Here is a 15,999-nt window from a genome sequence, read left to right as displayed (position 1 = left end):
TGCATGCCTACGTGGCTCTCGGTTTAGGATGGAGAGGGTCAGGGTGGGGCAGGGAGAAGGTCGGTAACATAAATGCTTCCATTTTCCTTCCTGTATCTGAGAGGTGGAAGGAATGGAAGTGTACCGCTCCTCGCTGTCAGACTACAACAAGGGGATGGAGATGGTGGGGATGATGGAATAGGAGAGAACTGAGAGAGAGAGAGAAAAAACAAAGAAAAACCACATTTAGCAAAACTAAATAGTGTTCTCTGAATTCTTTTGTGCATGTTTTACTTGCTTTGGGTCACATTGTTAAAGGCTTTTCTTGATGAGCTGTCTTTCCTTTCCTTGGCTTTCCTCTCTCTTCTTCATTCCTCCTTTCATTTCTTTTCTCTTCACCTGTGCAGAAGATGCTACCCCCTCCTCCATATACATGTGATACCCCTTACCTCCCCCCCGGACACTATTTTTCCTCCTCAGCCTTCACAGAGATCATGCTCTAAAGGTAGGGCGCCTGGGCTCCTTCCTCTCCCTACTCTATCTGAAAAGGATCTTTGTGTAGGACCCGCTGGTTCTCTCCTTTTCTAATAATCAAGTTGCTCCAGCTCTAAACTATTGTATTTCCATTTCAGGCAAAGCAAAGTTGAAGAAATGAAATCCCCAAGGAGAACCACTTTGTGCCTCATTTTTATTGTGATTTATTCTTCCAAACTTGTGCTGAACTTAGAGTCTATAGTTTATCCTTTGGTGAGTAAATCCATGTTTGCTCTATTTCTCTCTGTTTCATTTCTTTGATTTTCTGAGCATATTGTAGATGGAAAATGTTTTCAATAAACATAAGTTTATTAAACAGGGGTGTGGGAGGAGGTGTACTTTAAGAATAAGCAGGGGGTGAGGGAGGAGGTGTATTTTAAGAAAATGTTGCAAATGGGAGAAGGGTGATTGAAAATGGATGGTGGTGTGTATACTGGGCCACAACTTGCCATCCTCTGAAATAAGTCATGACACATCATCATATCTTCAAGGGAGATTTCCCAGCCTTCTCACCCTAACTCAACTGCAGTCCCCGAGTCAGAGGCTTCCACTCTGTGAAACTGACAACAGTGACAGTGAACATCTTTAGAGGATTGAGCAGAACGTATGGTCTCATGGGATTCATGCTAACTTTAGCATCAGTCTAGAGCACATTTCAAAAGACATGAATCTGTGTGTCAGGATGTCACAGTTATGGATCGATGTGTCGGAGGCCAACACAGGTACCATCTAAGATCTCTGCTGATGAGTTGTTCCGGCTAGCTTGTCTTTGGAACATTGGAGGGAGCTGCGTTTGAGTAAAAGGGGTTGATAAGTAATTCCTTTGTCCTCCCAGGAATTACTAGGTTATTCTTTATCTAGGCTTCTGCATGTGTCAGAATTAGGGTATACTGTTGATTTGAATCTTATTTGATTGATGATAACAATAGCAGTATTGACTTCTTATGCATGTTATGAAAATGAAATCAGTTAATATAAGGATACTTCAGAAAGTTTATGGAAAAATGGGTCCTAGGAAAAATGATATGTAGATTTCAAAAAAAAAATCTTTGCATTGACATAAATGTCTTCTAATTCCATTTTATTCTGAGTTTTTTACAGTGACGTCATATTTATTAAATGCCTTAGTACAATGCCTGGAACATGACAGTGCTGTATAAATGTTTTCTATTGTTATGTCTCTCCTTGCCATAGAACTTTTTCTGTTGAGGTAATTTTCCTTGTGTTAGATATTTTAGTTCTCTTTACTTCAGTCTGCCACTGTTTTTAGAATGGCTTTGCTTAATTTTATCATTGTAGATTATGTCTCTGGCCTTCCTGGTACTTTTGAATTTAAGTTTTCTCTTCTATTCCAATTGTCATTCGTGTTTTTGTCTTTGAGTTTGCCTTATTTTTGTCATTTTCCTGTTTTTGTTGAGAATCTAATATGCCATTTTTCTTCAGTTGTTATCTTTGAAAAATACGTGTGCTTGAGGTTTACCCCTTTAAACCAAATTTGAAAGAACTTAACTTGGATTAAGTGAGTGTCACTTATTTATATGGATATCGTAGCTGATATGTTTAGTCTCATTTTTAGAACTTTGCTTTATGACTTCATGCATTTTCTCCCTCTTTTGGTTGTTGGGATGCTCCTTGCTTCAGTGAGGCTTTCATTGTCTTGTCTTTATTTTTCTTGTGATTGGGGGCGGGAGGGGAGGGATGCACAGTGTGTCTCTTCCAAACTCCAGTGTGAGCGATACAACCTTTGCCATCATGTGAAGTAGCTTGCTCATATAAATTAAGGGTGGAAATCTTTGCACATTTTGCGAACTCACGAGACTGGTAGAGAGCCCTGGTTATCCAGTGTGTGTGGAGGGAACGTCCGGCCTAGAGGTGATCTTAACAGGTGGGATTCAGCTTTGTCTCTGAGCAGTTTCTCAGTATTCATGGCTGTAGCAGCACTCTCTCTGTGTGCCAGGTCTGCCCTGATAGTAGTCCTGGCAGAGTCTATCTCTTTGCCTGATGGCATACACAGTTCAGGGAATATGAAAGTAAATCTTCTGGAATTAATAGTAGCATTTGAAGTTCATTTTCCTAGGAACTCTTAACCTTTCCCAGATCCAAAGTGCTAAAGTTTCCTCCCTAGGATTGTCCTTCAAGATACAAAATCCTCATACAGAGACCAAGGACTTCCATTGGAGAGGGGCGCTTGGGTCAGCCAGATTAGTTTATGCTGCCCTAAGCTGCTACCCAGTTTCCACAGCTGACAATTTAGCACCTTAAGTGTAACATTTTGTGATAGGTTTAAGAGAAGGCATATTTCTTAAGGCAGAGTTACTGGGTATGGGGTAGGAAAAAAAGGAGGGAAAAAGAGAGGGAGAGAAGGAGAGAGAGAGCGAGAGAGCACAGTTTGTTGATGCAGGCCAAATAAGGAACCAGGAGTTTCATCTGGAACTTCCGTGTGAGTGCAGGAGCACAAACACTTGGACCATCTACCTGCTTTTCTCAGGCCATTAGCAGAGAGCTAGATTAGAGGTGGAGCAACCAGGATACAAAACAGCATCTATAGGGGATACCAGCATTGCAGGTAGTGGCTTAACCCACTAGATCACAATGCCAGCCCTCCCTCTTGTGGGCATTTTTACACTGTTTTAAAATGCACGTAAAATAAATAAAAACTGCAATCTTAGCTATTTTTACAAGCAAAATTCAGTTTTGTTAAATATATTAACATGGTTTTATATCCGGGACTCCAGGACTTTTTACATTGCAGAATGTAATACACTAGTTCCTCCTGTCTGTCCTCAGTCCTGGGCAAACATTATTTTACTCTCCATCCTATGCATTTGACTACCTATGATAGCTCGTGTAGGCGAAATCATCAAGTATTTGCATTTTTTGGGGGGTGGCTTATTTCACTAAGAATAATATCCTCAAGGTTTCTCCATGCTGCAAATTGTGTCACAATAAACTTTCTTTTTAAAGCTTGCATAATATCCCATTTTCTGCATGCACCACATTTGATTTACTCATCCACCCATCCATAGTAGCTTGGATTGTTCACTACTGTGAATAATGTTGTTACATACTCAGGTTATAAAAACAGGGTCTGAGCATCTGAAATGCAGATATGGAACCCAGAGACTCCTACAGTTTGAAAAGAACGTGAATCTGCTTAAGACTTTCTTACAATGTAGATTTTAGTAAGAATGAGATGTAGACTCAGATGTGTCCTGCTGGCAACACTTGCTCCTCTCCAACAATTACCTTAGGAGCATCGGGGCTCTATTCTCTATTTTGAGATTGGTCCTTGGGCTTAAGTCTATCTTTGATCCCTGCTAACTCTGGAAACATCATCACATTTCTCCATTGCTCCAAACCCATTTCCTCTATATAAAATGGGAATATATGCTATCTCCTTCACTGGTTGGCTGTAAGGATATTAGATTCTCGTACACATTACGCTTCAGCAGTGTAAAGAACCCAATAGGTTATTATGTTAAAGACACTTCCGTTAATGCCCTTATGAGAGGAGACATTCCAGCAAGACTCAGGCTGAGGCAATTGTCTGACGCAAACAGTAAACTGGGATTCCAGGTCAAAAATGACAGAGTGAGTCCCCAGGATCTGGCAAGGAGGGTGAGGTTGGTGTGCTGAGGTGACCATTTGGTTGCTCTACATTTTGCTCCTTCTCCACAGTCTCTTGAACTGGCTATCCATTCCTCTGTCCTGCCCACACTCTAGGCTGCCCACCCCAACACCAACAGTTATTTGGAAAGTCATCAAGTTTGACAGGTGGGGCTCTTCCTGGAATTGGTGACCTTGTCTCTTCTGGTTGAAGCTCAGCCATCAGGAAATTCCCTCTGGCCAGAGCTGGCCATTGTCACTCAGATCTGAACAACTACATAGACATGCTGGGGGCTAGGAGGCGGGGTTGGAGGTTCAGATAGGAGCTCTGTTTTCTTGTTTGGAGTGAATACACAGGTGAATCCTAGGAGCTCATGGTGAGTGCCACCCTGCACCTAAAATGTTGAGGAAAAGACAGGTGCTAGAGCTTGACAAGTTCCCCCACACTGTGATGGCATGATGGCTCTGGCAGTGTTTCTTTTTCTGGTGGGCCCCAGGTCAGGAGGACCCAGGGGCACTGCACACACCACGCTGGGGACTGCACAGAGCACTCGATGTGTCTCAGCACAGACACTTCATAATGTGGGAAATAGAAGCTTACAGAGAGTCGCTGACTTTCCCACCCAGTAAGAAGCTGAGTTGCAGGAGTGCCATCTGCAGCATGGCTCCTGTCCTTGCTCTACTCAAATCCAGATTGCCAGAATTGACAGGAAGCTCTTTGCCACTTCTCAAATCTTGGAAAACCAAGGTCATTTCCCTCCACCCCTATATCCCCCAGAAGCTTATTTGCTCTCAGGGTGCATTTCTCCCCGCTGTCCACCAACCATCTCCCACAATGATTGGATTGAAAAGAAAAAGTTATTTCCCCCAAGAAGTTGTGAATTCTCACTGGGCATCAAAAAGACTGTGAGTGACAGACTATGGAAGCCATTGTTTGCACCGGTGCCCTGAAAGCTTCAGAAGAGAACCACAGAAGATTGGCCTCACATCCAGTGATATGGAGTTTTCCAGGGGAGTATGAAGGCAACAATGGGCATTGTTGGAAAGATGTGTAAGACTGAATTAGAAAACTGAAAAGTCCTTTGATTTTCATACACAACTGACAGTAAAACTGGAAAACAGAGCAACCCCTCCTGGGAAAGCTGTCCCAAGGAGATCCATGATAGGCTCATTCTCCTGGATTGTCCAAGTCCTCGCTTCCTGGCTCTGAGAATAAGATGGAGAGATCACCAGGAGCCACTCATTCCCAGGACCCAAGGAGGGTGGAGGCAGGAATGCAGGAAGAACCTTCCTCTGCATGGGCACAAAGCCAAACAGGCTCCAGGGGGAAGCTGGATGGGAACCAGCTCTATACATTGACTTGGCACCTTCAGTTCCTGCTTAGCTTAGTTCCCTTAGAAAACCTTAAGTGCCAATGAAGCAAAATTTGTGCTTCTGAAATTACACTCCTTAGTCATCATATCTGCATTTGTTTCTTCAAGAAATTATTAGACATTCCATACAGATAAATGGTGAATCCTGTCACTTTGTTAGGCTGGCCTACCGATGTGTATTCCAATTAACTTTCATGGTTGTCTTCATCATACGTTTTGTGCATTCTTTATGAGGTTTATCCTAATGTAGTCTATGTTTTATTGTTGGGGTTGTAAATGAATGTGTATTTTTCATTACATTGTCTAATTTTTTTAATTCTTAGTTTTTGACATTCAATATGGTTTGTGGATGCAATTCTAAAAATATCATGATATTTTCTTCTTTCTTCCTCTTACCCTCCTTTCTTATTTTTTTTAAATCTCTGTAGTTTTTGAGATTGCATATTTTAAATTTGTATTATACGAAAAAGGCTTAATACTTCACCAAAACAGAACTTCAACAAGTAAAAAGTAAAAAGGCTATAGTTGAGAGAGAATATAGACAATGGCTATAAGCCACAATTAAATGACAATTTTGCCTAGATACAATGAATTTTAAAATACTCACAGAACATAAAAATACAGCAGCATAATATTCTTAAGCAGTGGTTTGACATAGATACAAAACAAATTTCACAAAATTATGTCTGCAGCAATACTGATGCACACAGATATTTCTTTTTCAAACCATGGCTCCAACAGGTAAGGTGGAACATACAGTATTTGTCTTTGCTTATTTCACTCAGCACGATGTCCTCCTGTTGCATTCATTTGCCTACAGATAGTAGAATTTCATTCTTTCTTTTATAGCTGAAAATATATCATTCTCTTTCTGTATGTGTATCACACTTTACTCATCTGATGATGGATATCTTGGTTGGGTCCATATTCTGATTATTGTGAATAGTGCATGTTTACAGCCAAGTGTTGTAACACGGTGGTGTGGGTATCTTTTTCATACGGTATATTCCTGTCTTTCAGGTATATACTTGGGTAGTGTAACTGCTGGATTATGTGGCGAGTTTATTTCCAGGATTCTTGCTTGCTTGTTTTCAAAACTCCACATTCTTTTTCGTAGTGGCTGAACTAGTTTACAGTGCCTCTAACAGTGTATAAGTATTCCACTTTCCCCACATTCTTACCAGCATTTGTTAATTTCTGTGTTTTGGGTTTTAGCTGACAGGGTGAATTGATATCACTTTGGTTTTGATTTTCATTTCCTTGTGTGCTAAGTGATATTGAACATTTTTTCATATTTCTGTTGGCCATTTGTATTTCTGAAAATATGTTTTGAAAATATTAAAGCCATTTGCCAATTTCTTAAGTGGATTGGCTATTGCTTTTTTTTTCTTTTTTTTTTTTTTTTGAGGTTGTGGTTGAGTTTCTTATGTTACTAATGTATTCTAGATATTAATCCTTTGTAAGGCACCTTACAAATTTTTTTTCACATTCTGTTGATATCTCTTCACTTTATTGACCATTTCCCTTGCTGTGTAAAAGTATCTAAGTTTCATACAATGTGATTTATTTAGTCTTACTTTTATATCTGTGCTTTGGGGGTCTTGTCCAAGTAGCCATCCCTTATGCCAATGTCTTGGAGTGTTTCCCTTATGTTTATTATCTTTTAAAAATATTTATTTATTTTCATTGGAAGGGCAGATTTACAGAGGAGAGACAGAAAAATCTTTCATCTACTCGTTCACTGTCCAAATGGTTCTAACTGCTGGAGCTGAGCCAATCTGAAGTCAGGAACTTCTTCCTTGGTCTCCTGTGTGGGTGTAGGGTCCCCACGTAGCTTTTTGGACTATCCTCCACTGCTTTCCCAGACCACAAGCAGGGAGTTGACTGGGAAGTGGAACAACAAGGACATGAACCAGTGTCCATATGGGATTCTGGCACCTAGAGGTGGAAGATTAACCAGTTGAGCCATTGTGCTAGAGCCTTTCCTATGCTCCAATTTTGTGGTCTTAGGTCTTAAATTTAGTCCTTTGATCCATCTTGAGAATAACTAAAAATTTGTAATAGCTTACTGTATGTTATGTCATGGTACACTTAGTTCTCATAGAAATCTTATGATGCTAGAACTATTTTTATTTCCGTTATACAGAAAAGAAAACTGAGGCACATTAAAGATAAGGAACTTCCCACAGGTCATAGAACTGGTATGTGGTACAGCCTTCTGCCCATAGAGCCTGACTCAACTCTGGAGGTGGCGTCTTAGCCCTTATCACAGAAACTAGCACTAAAACCATCCAGAATAAAGAGGAACAGAGGAAGGAAAAAGACAAAAACACCTCCCAAACATACACAGTGATTAAACGGCCCTTAATACAACAAAATTAGTGAGATGGGCATGGGCTAAGCTCAGAGAGGAGGTTGTGACTCTTGACTAAATGGTCACTGAAATGACTCAGGGTTCATGCCTTAGCCAGAGAGCACAGGTTTACAACATCATGATTTATGGTTCTTGACAGGACTCAAATGGCAGGAACACTGAGAAGCTCAGATATGAGGATTTCTTCCGCCCCCGGACCCACAGGCTGGTCTATAAAACATATACTTCTAGGTCACAATGCAGAATTGACTCTGCTTCCTCTCCCCACCAGTTGTCCTTTGCCTACCACCTACTGGGCACTTGGTGCTAAACCAAATCTGCAGCCTTAAGCTCAGCTCTAGCACTGAGGACTGTATGAGTAGCAGGCCCTAGTGGAAAAAAACTTTTCTAACACGAACTGATGATTTTCAACAATGTTCTTTCAGAGTCTCCATGAATATGATCCAGCTAATGAAGAGCTACTAAGGCACAAACGAGTCGGTAAGTGAAATCTTTGCTTGGCGATATCTTCTGTAAACACAGTCAAATAAGACAGGTTGCGACTTTTTGGAATCCTGTGATGCACATACTTTAATTCCCCAGTATCTTCTGGTTAAATAGTACAATTCTACTGCTAAAATAATTACAAAGCATTCCATCTTCTATTAAATGACTCTCAATGGACTATAGCAACATGCTAGACTTTCCGCTTTGTCTCCTATCACCACTGTCACTCCCCATATCACCAAGATTTCCCTAAGACTTTCTCCTCCACTGCCCTCTGCCATCACCAAAAGATGTCTTTTTCTACACTCAACTCAGCAGTCTTTCCTTTTTGCTTTCTTGCTCTCATTTTATTTTCCCAGCTACTTCTCTCACTCAGCAGTTTATTTTGTGGCTCAACTTGAGCATGAATCTCAAGTCCTAAAGGAGTTTCCCACTCCATTTTTCTCCCCTAGACCCTGAGGAAATGGTCTGGACAATGTCAACCTCTGCCCAGTGGAGGGTGGAGACAGGCAGGCAGTGATCCCTGCCAAATTGACTGTCAGCATCTCTGGCCAAGTGTAGTACCCAGCTTGTACATCTCCAGGCTGTTTTGTTTGTTTGTTTGTTTTACTTTTCTTTCACCAGGACCTGATTCTACTATTCCTAGCAATAACGACCATTGAAAATCTGCCATTACCCAGGATGAAACCAATCCTGGACTCCCCGTCACCTCGAATCTGCAAGTCAGTCTTTTCGTGCCTCATCAAGTCCCTCATGCTTTTCCCACTTCATCTCTTTCAGTCATTCTCACATGGTCGATGCCCGGCCTGCTGTTCCCTTTTATGTATGTGGGAGATTCCTGCTTAAGACTTGGGTTGCACTGGGTGCTGCAAACTCTCAGGCTGCCAGCGACTGCTTTCGTTGGGTTCCTCCACTACCCGTGATGAATTTCCCTATCCCAAGATTTGTCCCAGTGTGTATTAGTTCATTTTACTTCCTGTTGGCCTTCCCAAGTAGATGAGGACACCCTAACTACTCTTCATCTGCATAACAGCCAGTGAAGTTTCTCTTTCAATTGGTGAAAAAATGAAGATCTTCCATATTATGCCCTAGCTACCTCTTTCTGAGTTCCTATTGGTAAGGTCCTGTTGGGCTCATGGCTATGCTAAATTTTTAGGGGGTAAAGTTTCTTAACCTATCACACTAAGATTGTCTTATCTTCAGAGAGGCTGAGTCTTGATCCATATAATGATACAGTTAACAAGAGATATCAAGCTATTCCAAGAAAGCATGGTCAAAATAGAGGCATTTGTTAGAACTCATAGCAGTGCAGTAACCAGACACAGCTGCTGCTTAACACTTTAAACAGAATTTGAACACGGTGTATGCAGCTCTTAATATATTCATAGATCCCTCATTCTTTCCCCTCCCCTCCCGTCCCTTTCCAGCCCTCTCCTTCCCTCCGCACCCCTTCATAGATCCCCTTTTTACTCTTTTCTCCTCTCTTCTCCTCTGTTCCCAGCCTCTCCCCTTGCCTCCCCTCTTTTCTCTTCTCCTCTCCTCTCCTCCCCTCTCCTCCCCACTCACCTCTCCTCCTGTTCCCTCTTTATCCCTTTTTTCTTTTCTTTACTTTTCCTTCCTTGCTTCTCTTCTTCTCTTTTCTTTTCTCTTCTTTCTTTTGCCTTTAATTAATTAACCCATGACATCCCCCTTTCTGTTTCTCTTCTTTCCCTGAGTGCATGGCAGCACAACCTAGCCATGCTGTGTTCTAAAGCCAGAATCCTTCTTACCTCTGCCTCACACTGAAAACCTCTTGAACCCTCCCATACCCCATGGGGGGAAAAAAACAGAGCCAGAAATGTGCCCAGTTGGTGTTAATTCTTTTAAAGTCACAGTGTTTTCCCCAGGTTTCTGCCAATTTCTTTTAGAGCTCGGGCTCCGAACTTCCTCTGGAGCAGATGGTGACCCTACAGCTGTAAAAGTAACATCTTTCTGCCCTTCCGGACTCAATTGGTGACAGTGTGAGGAGGTAGCCTTTGGGGAGGAAACTGCTTCTACATCTAAGAATTTTTCCAGAAATTTTCCAGGCACAATTTCATTAAAAACAATTGCATCAATGACAAATCACCATGAAAACATGTTTTCCATTTATTAGACATGGTCATCTGTTCTCTTGGCCTTTTAGAAGGAAGTAAAGAATCGATCCATTATCTGCAAAACAGGGATTGGCTTTGATACCTTTACAAATCCACTGAAGTGAGGAATGTCATGTGAAGGCCCAGGAGCTAGGTCCCCAGAGATCAGGATTGTAAATTACAGTTTAGAGCATGACTTTCCAGGACAATGAAGAAACAAGGCAAAGGAATGTTATATTGGGCAGGATGCCATAGGGAGGTGTCTAGGCTCTTGGTGTGTAAACCAAGTGAGGTGTTATGGTTGGTCTCTAGTTTTCTGAGTGGTATTCCCTTTCACATACATGTTCATTGTTCTGACACCTTGATGGCACTCGGAAATGAAAGTCCAAGAGAAAAATAATTGAATCAAGAATTTCCTCTTGAGTCACTGAACTGAATCTTTAGAGTTTGAATTCAGTAATTTTAAAGTTATACTTACATTTATTCTTAGCACAATATGAATCTCCACCCAGGTCTGTTCCATAACCTTACTTGCCTATTGATACCTGATTTCTTTGGTTTGCTGTGAGATCTGCATCCACGGAATCAACTGCAGGTTGAAAATACTCAAATTTTATCTCTGCAAACTTATGGATCCTTACCATAATTTTTAAGCGGTACAGTATAAGAAATATTGATATAATACCTACATTTTGTTGTGAATTTTAAGCAATTCTGAGATTATTTAAAACACAAAGGAGAATGTGGATAGATAATACTCAAGTACTACACTGTTTTATGTAATTTGAGCATCTCCAGCAGGTCCTGAGTCCAATCTCCTGCAGGTCCTGAAGGATGACTGTACATATATTACATATTTTCCATTTGGGTATCCTGCTCACATGTCACACACATACACACATACACACATACATCTTAGAGTTGCTTCCTGACAGGTTATGGAGGGGATCAGATAATGTAATGTCCAAATTGCTTTAGAAATGGTAGTAACATTGTCTGAAGTTTATCTTCTTCTTATGACCATTTGTTAAAAAATGAAAATAAATCCCAAACCAACTGATTTCTTGGTGATTATTACATTGCCTTTGAAAGGTGTGATGCATCCTTGACACAAAGAAGAGTCTAGTTAAAGGCAAGAAGGTGGATGTCATAGAACCTGAAACACCACTGTGATGGAAATACCTGCACAAACACTCCAAGGCCCATTGCAAGCAGGAATGTGGAGCTCTCTCCTCAAGCAGAGTGGCTGCTGTGGAGCAGATGGGAAATCAGAGTGGACTAAAGATCCAGAATTAGGTTGTTAATATATCAGGTAGTGGATTGTAGGTCAATCAAGGGATTACCCACAGAGAAGTGACTGAAGAAAGTCACCCTAAGTAAAAGCAATGCAGATGATTAGGGCTGAAGGAATCAAAAGAAAAAATCAGTACCTGGGAGACTGGCTAGGAGGCTCCGTAACCTGGAGATGTCTCCATGGACATGATGTAGGATAGAAAAGATGCAGAGGAATGTTTGCCAAGGATAATTCGAAAAATGGAATGAGAGGGTGTGGACACAGACGCAGAATGAAATGAAGGAGACCGATGATCCTCAAGATTCTCTGGAAATGGATGGACCTGAGAAACTATAGGGGAAGGAGGCCACAAGTAGAGTAGGGGAAGGAAAGGCTTACACTGGGGGTTATGCATAAGCTCAAAACTTAGTTTTTAAGGGGATCTTCATAGGAAACTGGGCATATTTGGCTGCTTAGAAATAATGCTAATGTCAGGTTGCTAAGTTCTTCTCTCCAAGTTCCTGCACTTGATTGGAAAGTGTCTTGGGCCTGGCACTGGAAGTTCCATCATTTGTGTTTTGGCTTAACTGAATGATTGGTAGGAGACAAAATAGACAGGGAGGTTCAAGATGTCCAAGTCTTTCTTTAACCATGCTGCCCTTTCCACACCTATTTAGCCTGTGCAAGATTCCTGGTTGCTGGCTGCCCACATGGACATTCTGACCTGCAGACCTTTTATGAACTGTGCATTTCCCAGCCTGAGGTCACAGTTTGGGTTTTTCATAGGCATAGTAATGTCAAGATGCATTTGGTGCTCTGGGCAAGTAGTGATGATAGAGGAATGAGAGGAAGGGATCAACGCTTTCTGGCAGGGGCAAAAATTTGGTGTTAAGTTTGACACTGAGGGCTAAGTGTGCTTTGATTTAAAAAAAATATCCTGCTTAATGCTATTTTTTTCATTGAAATATTTATTCTATGTGATAGGGAGAAAGACAAGACTGAGATAGAGTGGTTCACTCCCTAAATGCCTAGAAAACAATCTGGCTCTTGTACATGGATGCAGGGACCCAAGCGCTTGAACTGTACCCTCCTGTTGATTGGGGTGTGAATTAATTAGCAGGAAGCTGGAATTAAGTGCAAAACTGAGACTCAAACTCAAGCATGTTGATGTGCGATAGACACCCAAGCTGTATGTTGACTACTCACCAAACACTCACTCCTAATGTTCTTGTTTGTTTATTTCTAATTGAGACCTTATTAGATTAGCGTTTGTTTTTATTGACTTACCTACACACAACTGCATAGACTATATTGTGGTATTTATTAGAACTGAAGATTTTACTACTGGTTGTTGTATGTCAGACACTTTGAAAGAGATTTTCATATAGGATTTCAACTCCTGCTGAGAAAGTATTACACCTAATTGACAAATGAACAAAGGGTGACTCCTGGAGTTTAAACGAACTTTCTAGGTAAGCAAGCATTCCACCCCATTGTCTCTGGCATGCTCTGAGATAAGAGTCATAGTTTTAACGTGTGTTTCTGGTTTTTGTGTATGATTCTGCATGTGCATAGAGGCACATGAAGACAGACAAGCTTGTCTTTATCTCTTGAAGGAATGAACTGTATATGTATACCAAGGTAACTAGATGAGCTGAGTATATGGACAACTATAGGAATCTGTTCTCTTCCGGCTTCATGTGCTGTGATGCAGTGCAAACCACCCACTCCTCTACCCACGCCTGTCAAGTTCTGGTGATTTTCTTCCATATGAATAAACCTCTCTAAAACCTAAAGGAAGAACATACTCAAATATATCTGCCATGTAATAGCACAGGAAGCAAGAGACAATGCTGCCAAGTTGCTACCCTTTAGAACATATGAGAAAGATAGTTTTTGAGATTTACTTGCTGTGAGAAAGAAGAGTGATAAATTATCAGTGATAATGAAGTGTTGTCCTTTTAGGTCCAGAGAAAACTACCCCAGTCCTACTCCAGCCCTATTTTCTTTGGGTGAAATTAGGAACCTCATTCTCTTGGACATGGGAGATTAATTTTATGTGTCAACTTGGGCTTGAGGCTGAGAAACCATAGTTTCCATGAATGTTGCCAGGCAAAATCATCTTGTTTGCTTAAACAGCTGTGATTAAGAGCTGGAGTTGCTTGTCAAAGTTTGTGGCCAACTTTCCAGAAATGTCTCTTTAAGATAAGTGCTGTGGGGATGGTGATGCTTGTGGGAAAGGGGAAGGGGGAAATCCTGATTGGTTTGTGCCTCCTGGGTCTGCTGATAGGATTCCAGCTATAACACTGGTGATACCTGGAATTTGGTACCTTCCATGGCAGGGTACCATTCAGCCGGAAATGTCCAAACAATCCCTGAGGTAAAGGAACTTGGGAAAAAGAAAATAGGTGTAGTCATCAGGAATCAGGTGGTACAGGGCAGCCAAGAAGGGTAGAAGGGCATCTAAAATACACTCAGACAAGTGGAGGAGTCATTCTTGTGTGTGTGTGTGTGTGTGTGTGTGTGTGTGCGCGCGCGCGCGCCTTGTAGCTTGGAGCAGGGTGAACAGCATTGCTTTCCCAGGCTCTGAAGGTTTAAATGGGAGAGGAAGGTGAGGAATGGCATTTCTAAGCCATGAGCATGAGCTTCTGACTCTACCCAAATGGATCTTATGGCACTTACATTCAACAGTCTTTCCCTTCAAGCCAGGGAATCACACTGTTTCTATGACACCATTCTAGAATCTGGAGGAGAAGGAAAGACCCTCTGGAGGGTGTCTGTTTGATGTTCCCAAAACAAGCTAGGATGGCTGCCGTCCCAGAATTTTTGTGCTTGTTAACTCTTTTTGAGTTATAATTCAGAGCTCCTCTTGGTTCACCCTTCACTTCACTCCAGACTCTGTTCAAGGTTTACCTTCTAGAAAAGTCTTCTCTGACCCTTCCATAGAAAGCAATGCCCTAGCCATCTTGTCTGTGTGCCTGTAACACAGACTTCTTGGCCCTCTCATAGTCCTTCGTGCCCTAAGAAACCACCTGATATAAAGTATAAGCTTATCATTTACCTCCAGCATAAGGATGGAAGAGACCAAAAGACTTGTCTTGGCTTCTTTGGTTGACATCCAGCACGGTTTCAGGAAATAAACAGTAAGTAGGTAAATTACAAGTTACCAGAAAAGAACAGAGTAATGATGCTAGCAAGACTTCTTGTCAAAATCGTTTGTATACAACAGAGTCGCAAAGCATTTTTCCTGAATGTGCATCTCTAAAGAATCTGTTATGCTGAATAGAAGCTTTACACAATTTTTCATTTATTAATAATAAATCAGTGAATTTGTCCTTGAGCTTGATTTCCAATTTTATTTTAGTAATTATGCATCAAATTCTAAAGACATTTGACAATCATGCTTTATATGTTTTATAATTTATAAAATGACCATTTTTGTTATCATTTTCCATTTGAATTATGGCTTGGAATTATTAATAACAAGTGAGCTTTGGAGTCAGCACTTGCTTTTAATGTGGCTTTAACTCCTGGGATATCAGTTTTTCTGTCTGCAAAAGCTAAGTGTTCACACTGTTCTCATAGCCCTAGAAATTGTTGTGTGATGAATAAATTGTAACTAATATTATATTCATCTTCCATTCATCCATTCTTTATTGAATGAAGTAAGCAAGACCAATTCATTCAATTTAAGCAAAATTCAGTTCCCCTAAAGTTGAAAGAGGGAAATGGGGGCCCCTGCATATATCTGAGAACTACAAGATTGCCCCAGTCGTTTGGGTAGGCAGTGTCTGAAACAGAAAGCAAAGCAAAAGCAACAATAAAAATGAGGCTAATGGCAGCCGTCCAAGATTGTTTCTTCATTTCTTCATTTGATTTAGACTATTAGACCCTGGGTCGACATGATGTCTCAATTGGCTAGTCCTCCATCTGAAAGCACCATCACTCCATATGAGCACCATTGCATTTCCCAACTACTGCACTTCCCAACAGGCTCCCTGCTTATGGCCTGGGAAAGCAGTGGGGAATGGTCCAAAGCCTTGGGCTTCTGCATCCCTGTGAGAGACTTGAATAAAAGTCTGGGCTCCTGGCTTTAGACTAGCTCAATTTCAGCTGTTGAGGCCACTTAGAGAATGAAACAGCACATGGAAGATATCTCTGATTCTCCTTCTCTCTGTAAATCTGCCTTTCAGGCTAAAAAAAAAAAAATCCCTTAAAGAATGTTAGATCCCAAACCTGGATGCTCATTAAATGCTCAAT

At 41.1% G+C, this 15,999-nt stretch overlaps 1 protein-coding gene across 1 annotated transcript in view; it reads left to right on the top strand.

The window, feature by feature from the left end:
- Positions 1-630: 630 nt before the first annotated feature.
- ADGRF5 (adhesion G protein-coupled receptor F5) overlaps positions 631-15,999 on the top strand; it is a 54,394-nt gene continuing 39,025 nt past the window's right edge. The window contains exons 1-2 of the mRNA XM_040983507.1: positions 631-726; positions 8,292-8,346. Coding sequence (XP_040839441.1) covers positions 631-726; positions 8,292-8,346 — 151 coding nt within the window. The remainder of the gene's footprint in view (positions 727-8,291; positions 8,347-15,999) is intronic.

This window comes from Ochotona curzoniae, unplaced genomic scaffold (assembly GCF_017591425.1).
Source record: "Ochotona curzoniae isolate NIBS_2020 unplaced genomic scaffold, NIBS_Ocur_1.0 contig_3819, whole genome shotgun sequence".
NCBI classification, from domain to species: domain Eukaryota; kingdom Metazoa; phylum Chordata; class Mammalia; order Lagomorpha; family Ochotonidae; genus Ochotona; species Ochotona curzoniae.
The sequence above is the reverse complement of the archived record's forward strand: the minus strand, read 5'-3'. Positions and strand labels throughout refer to the sequence as shown.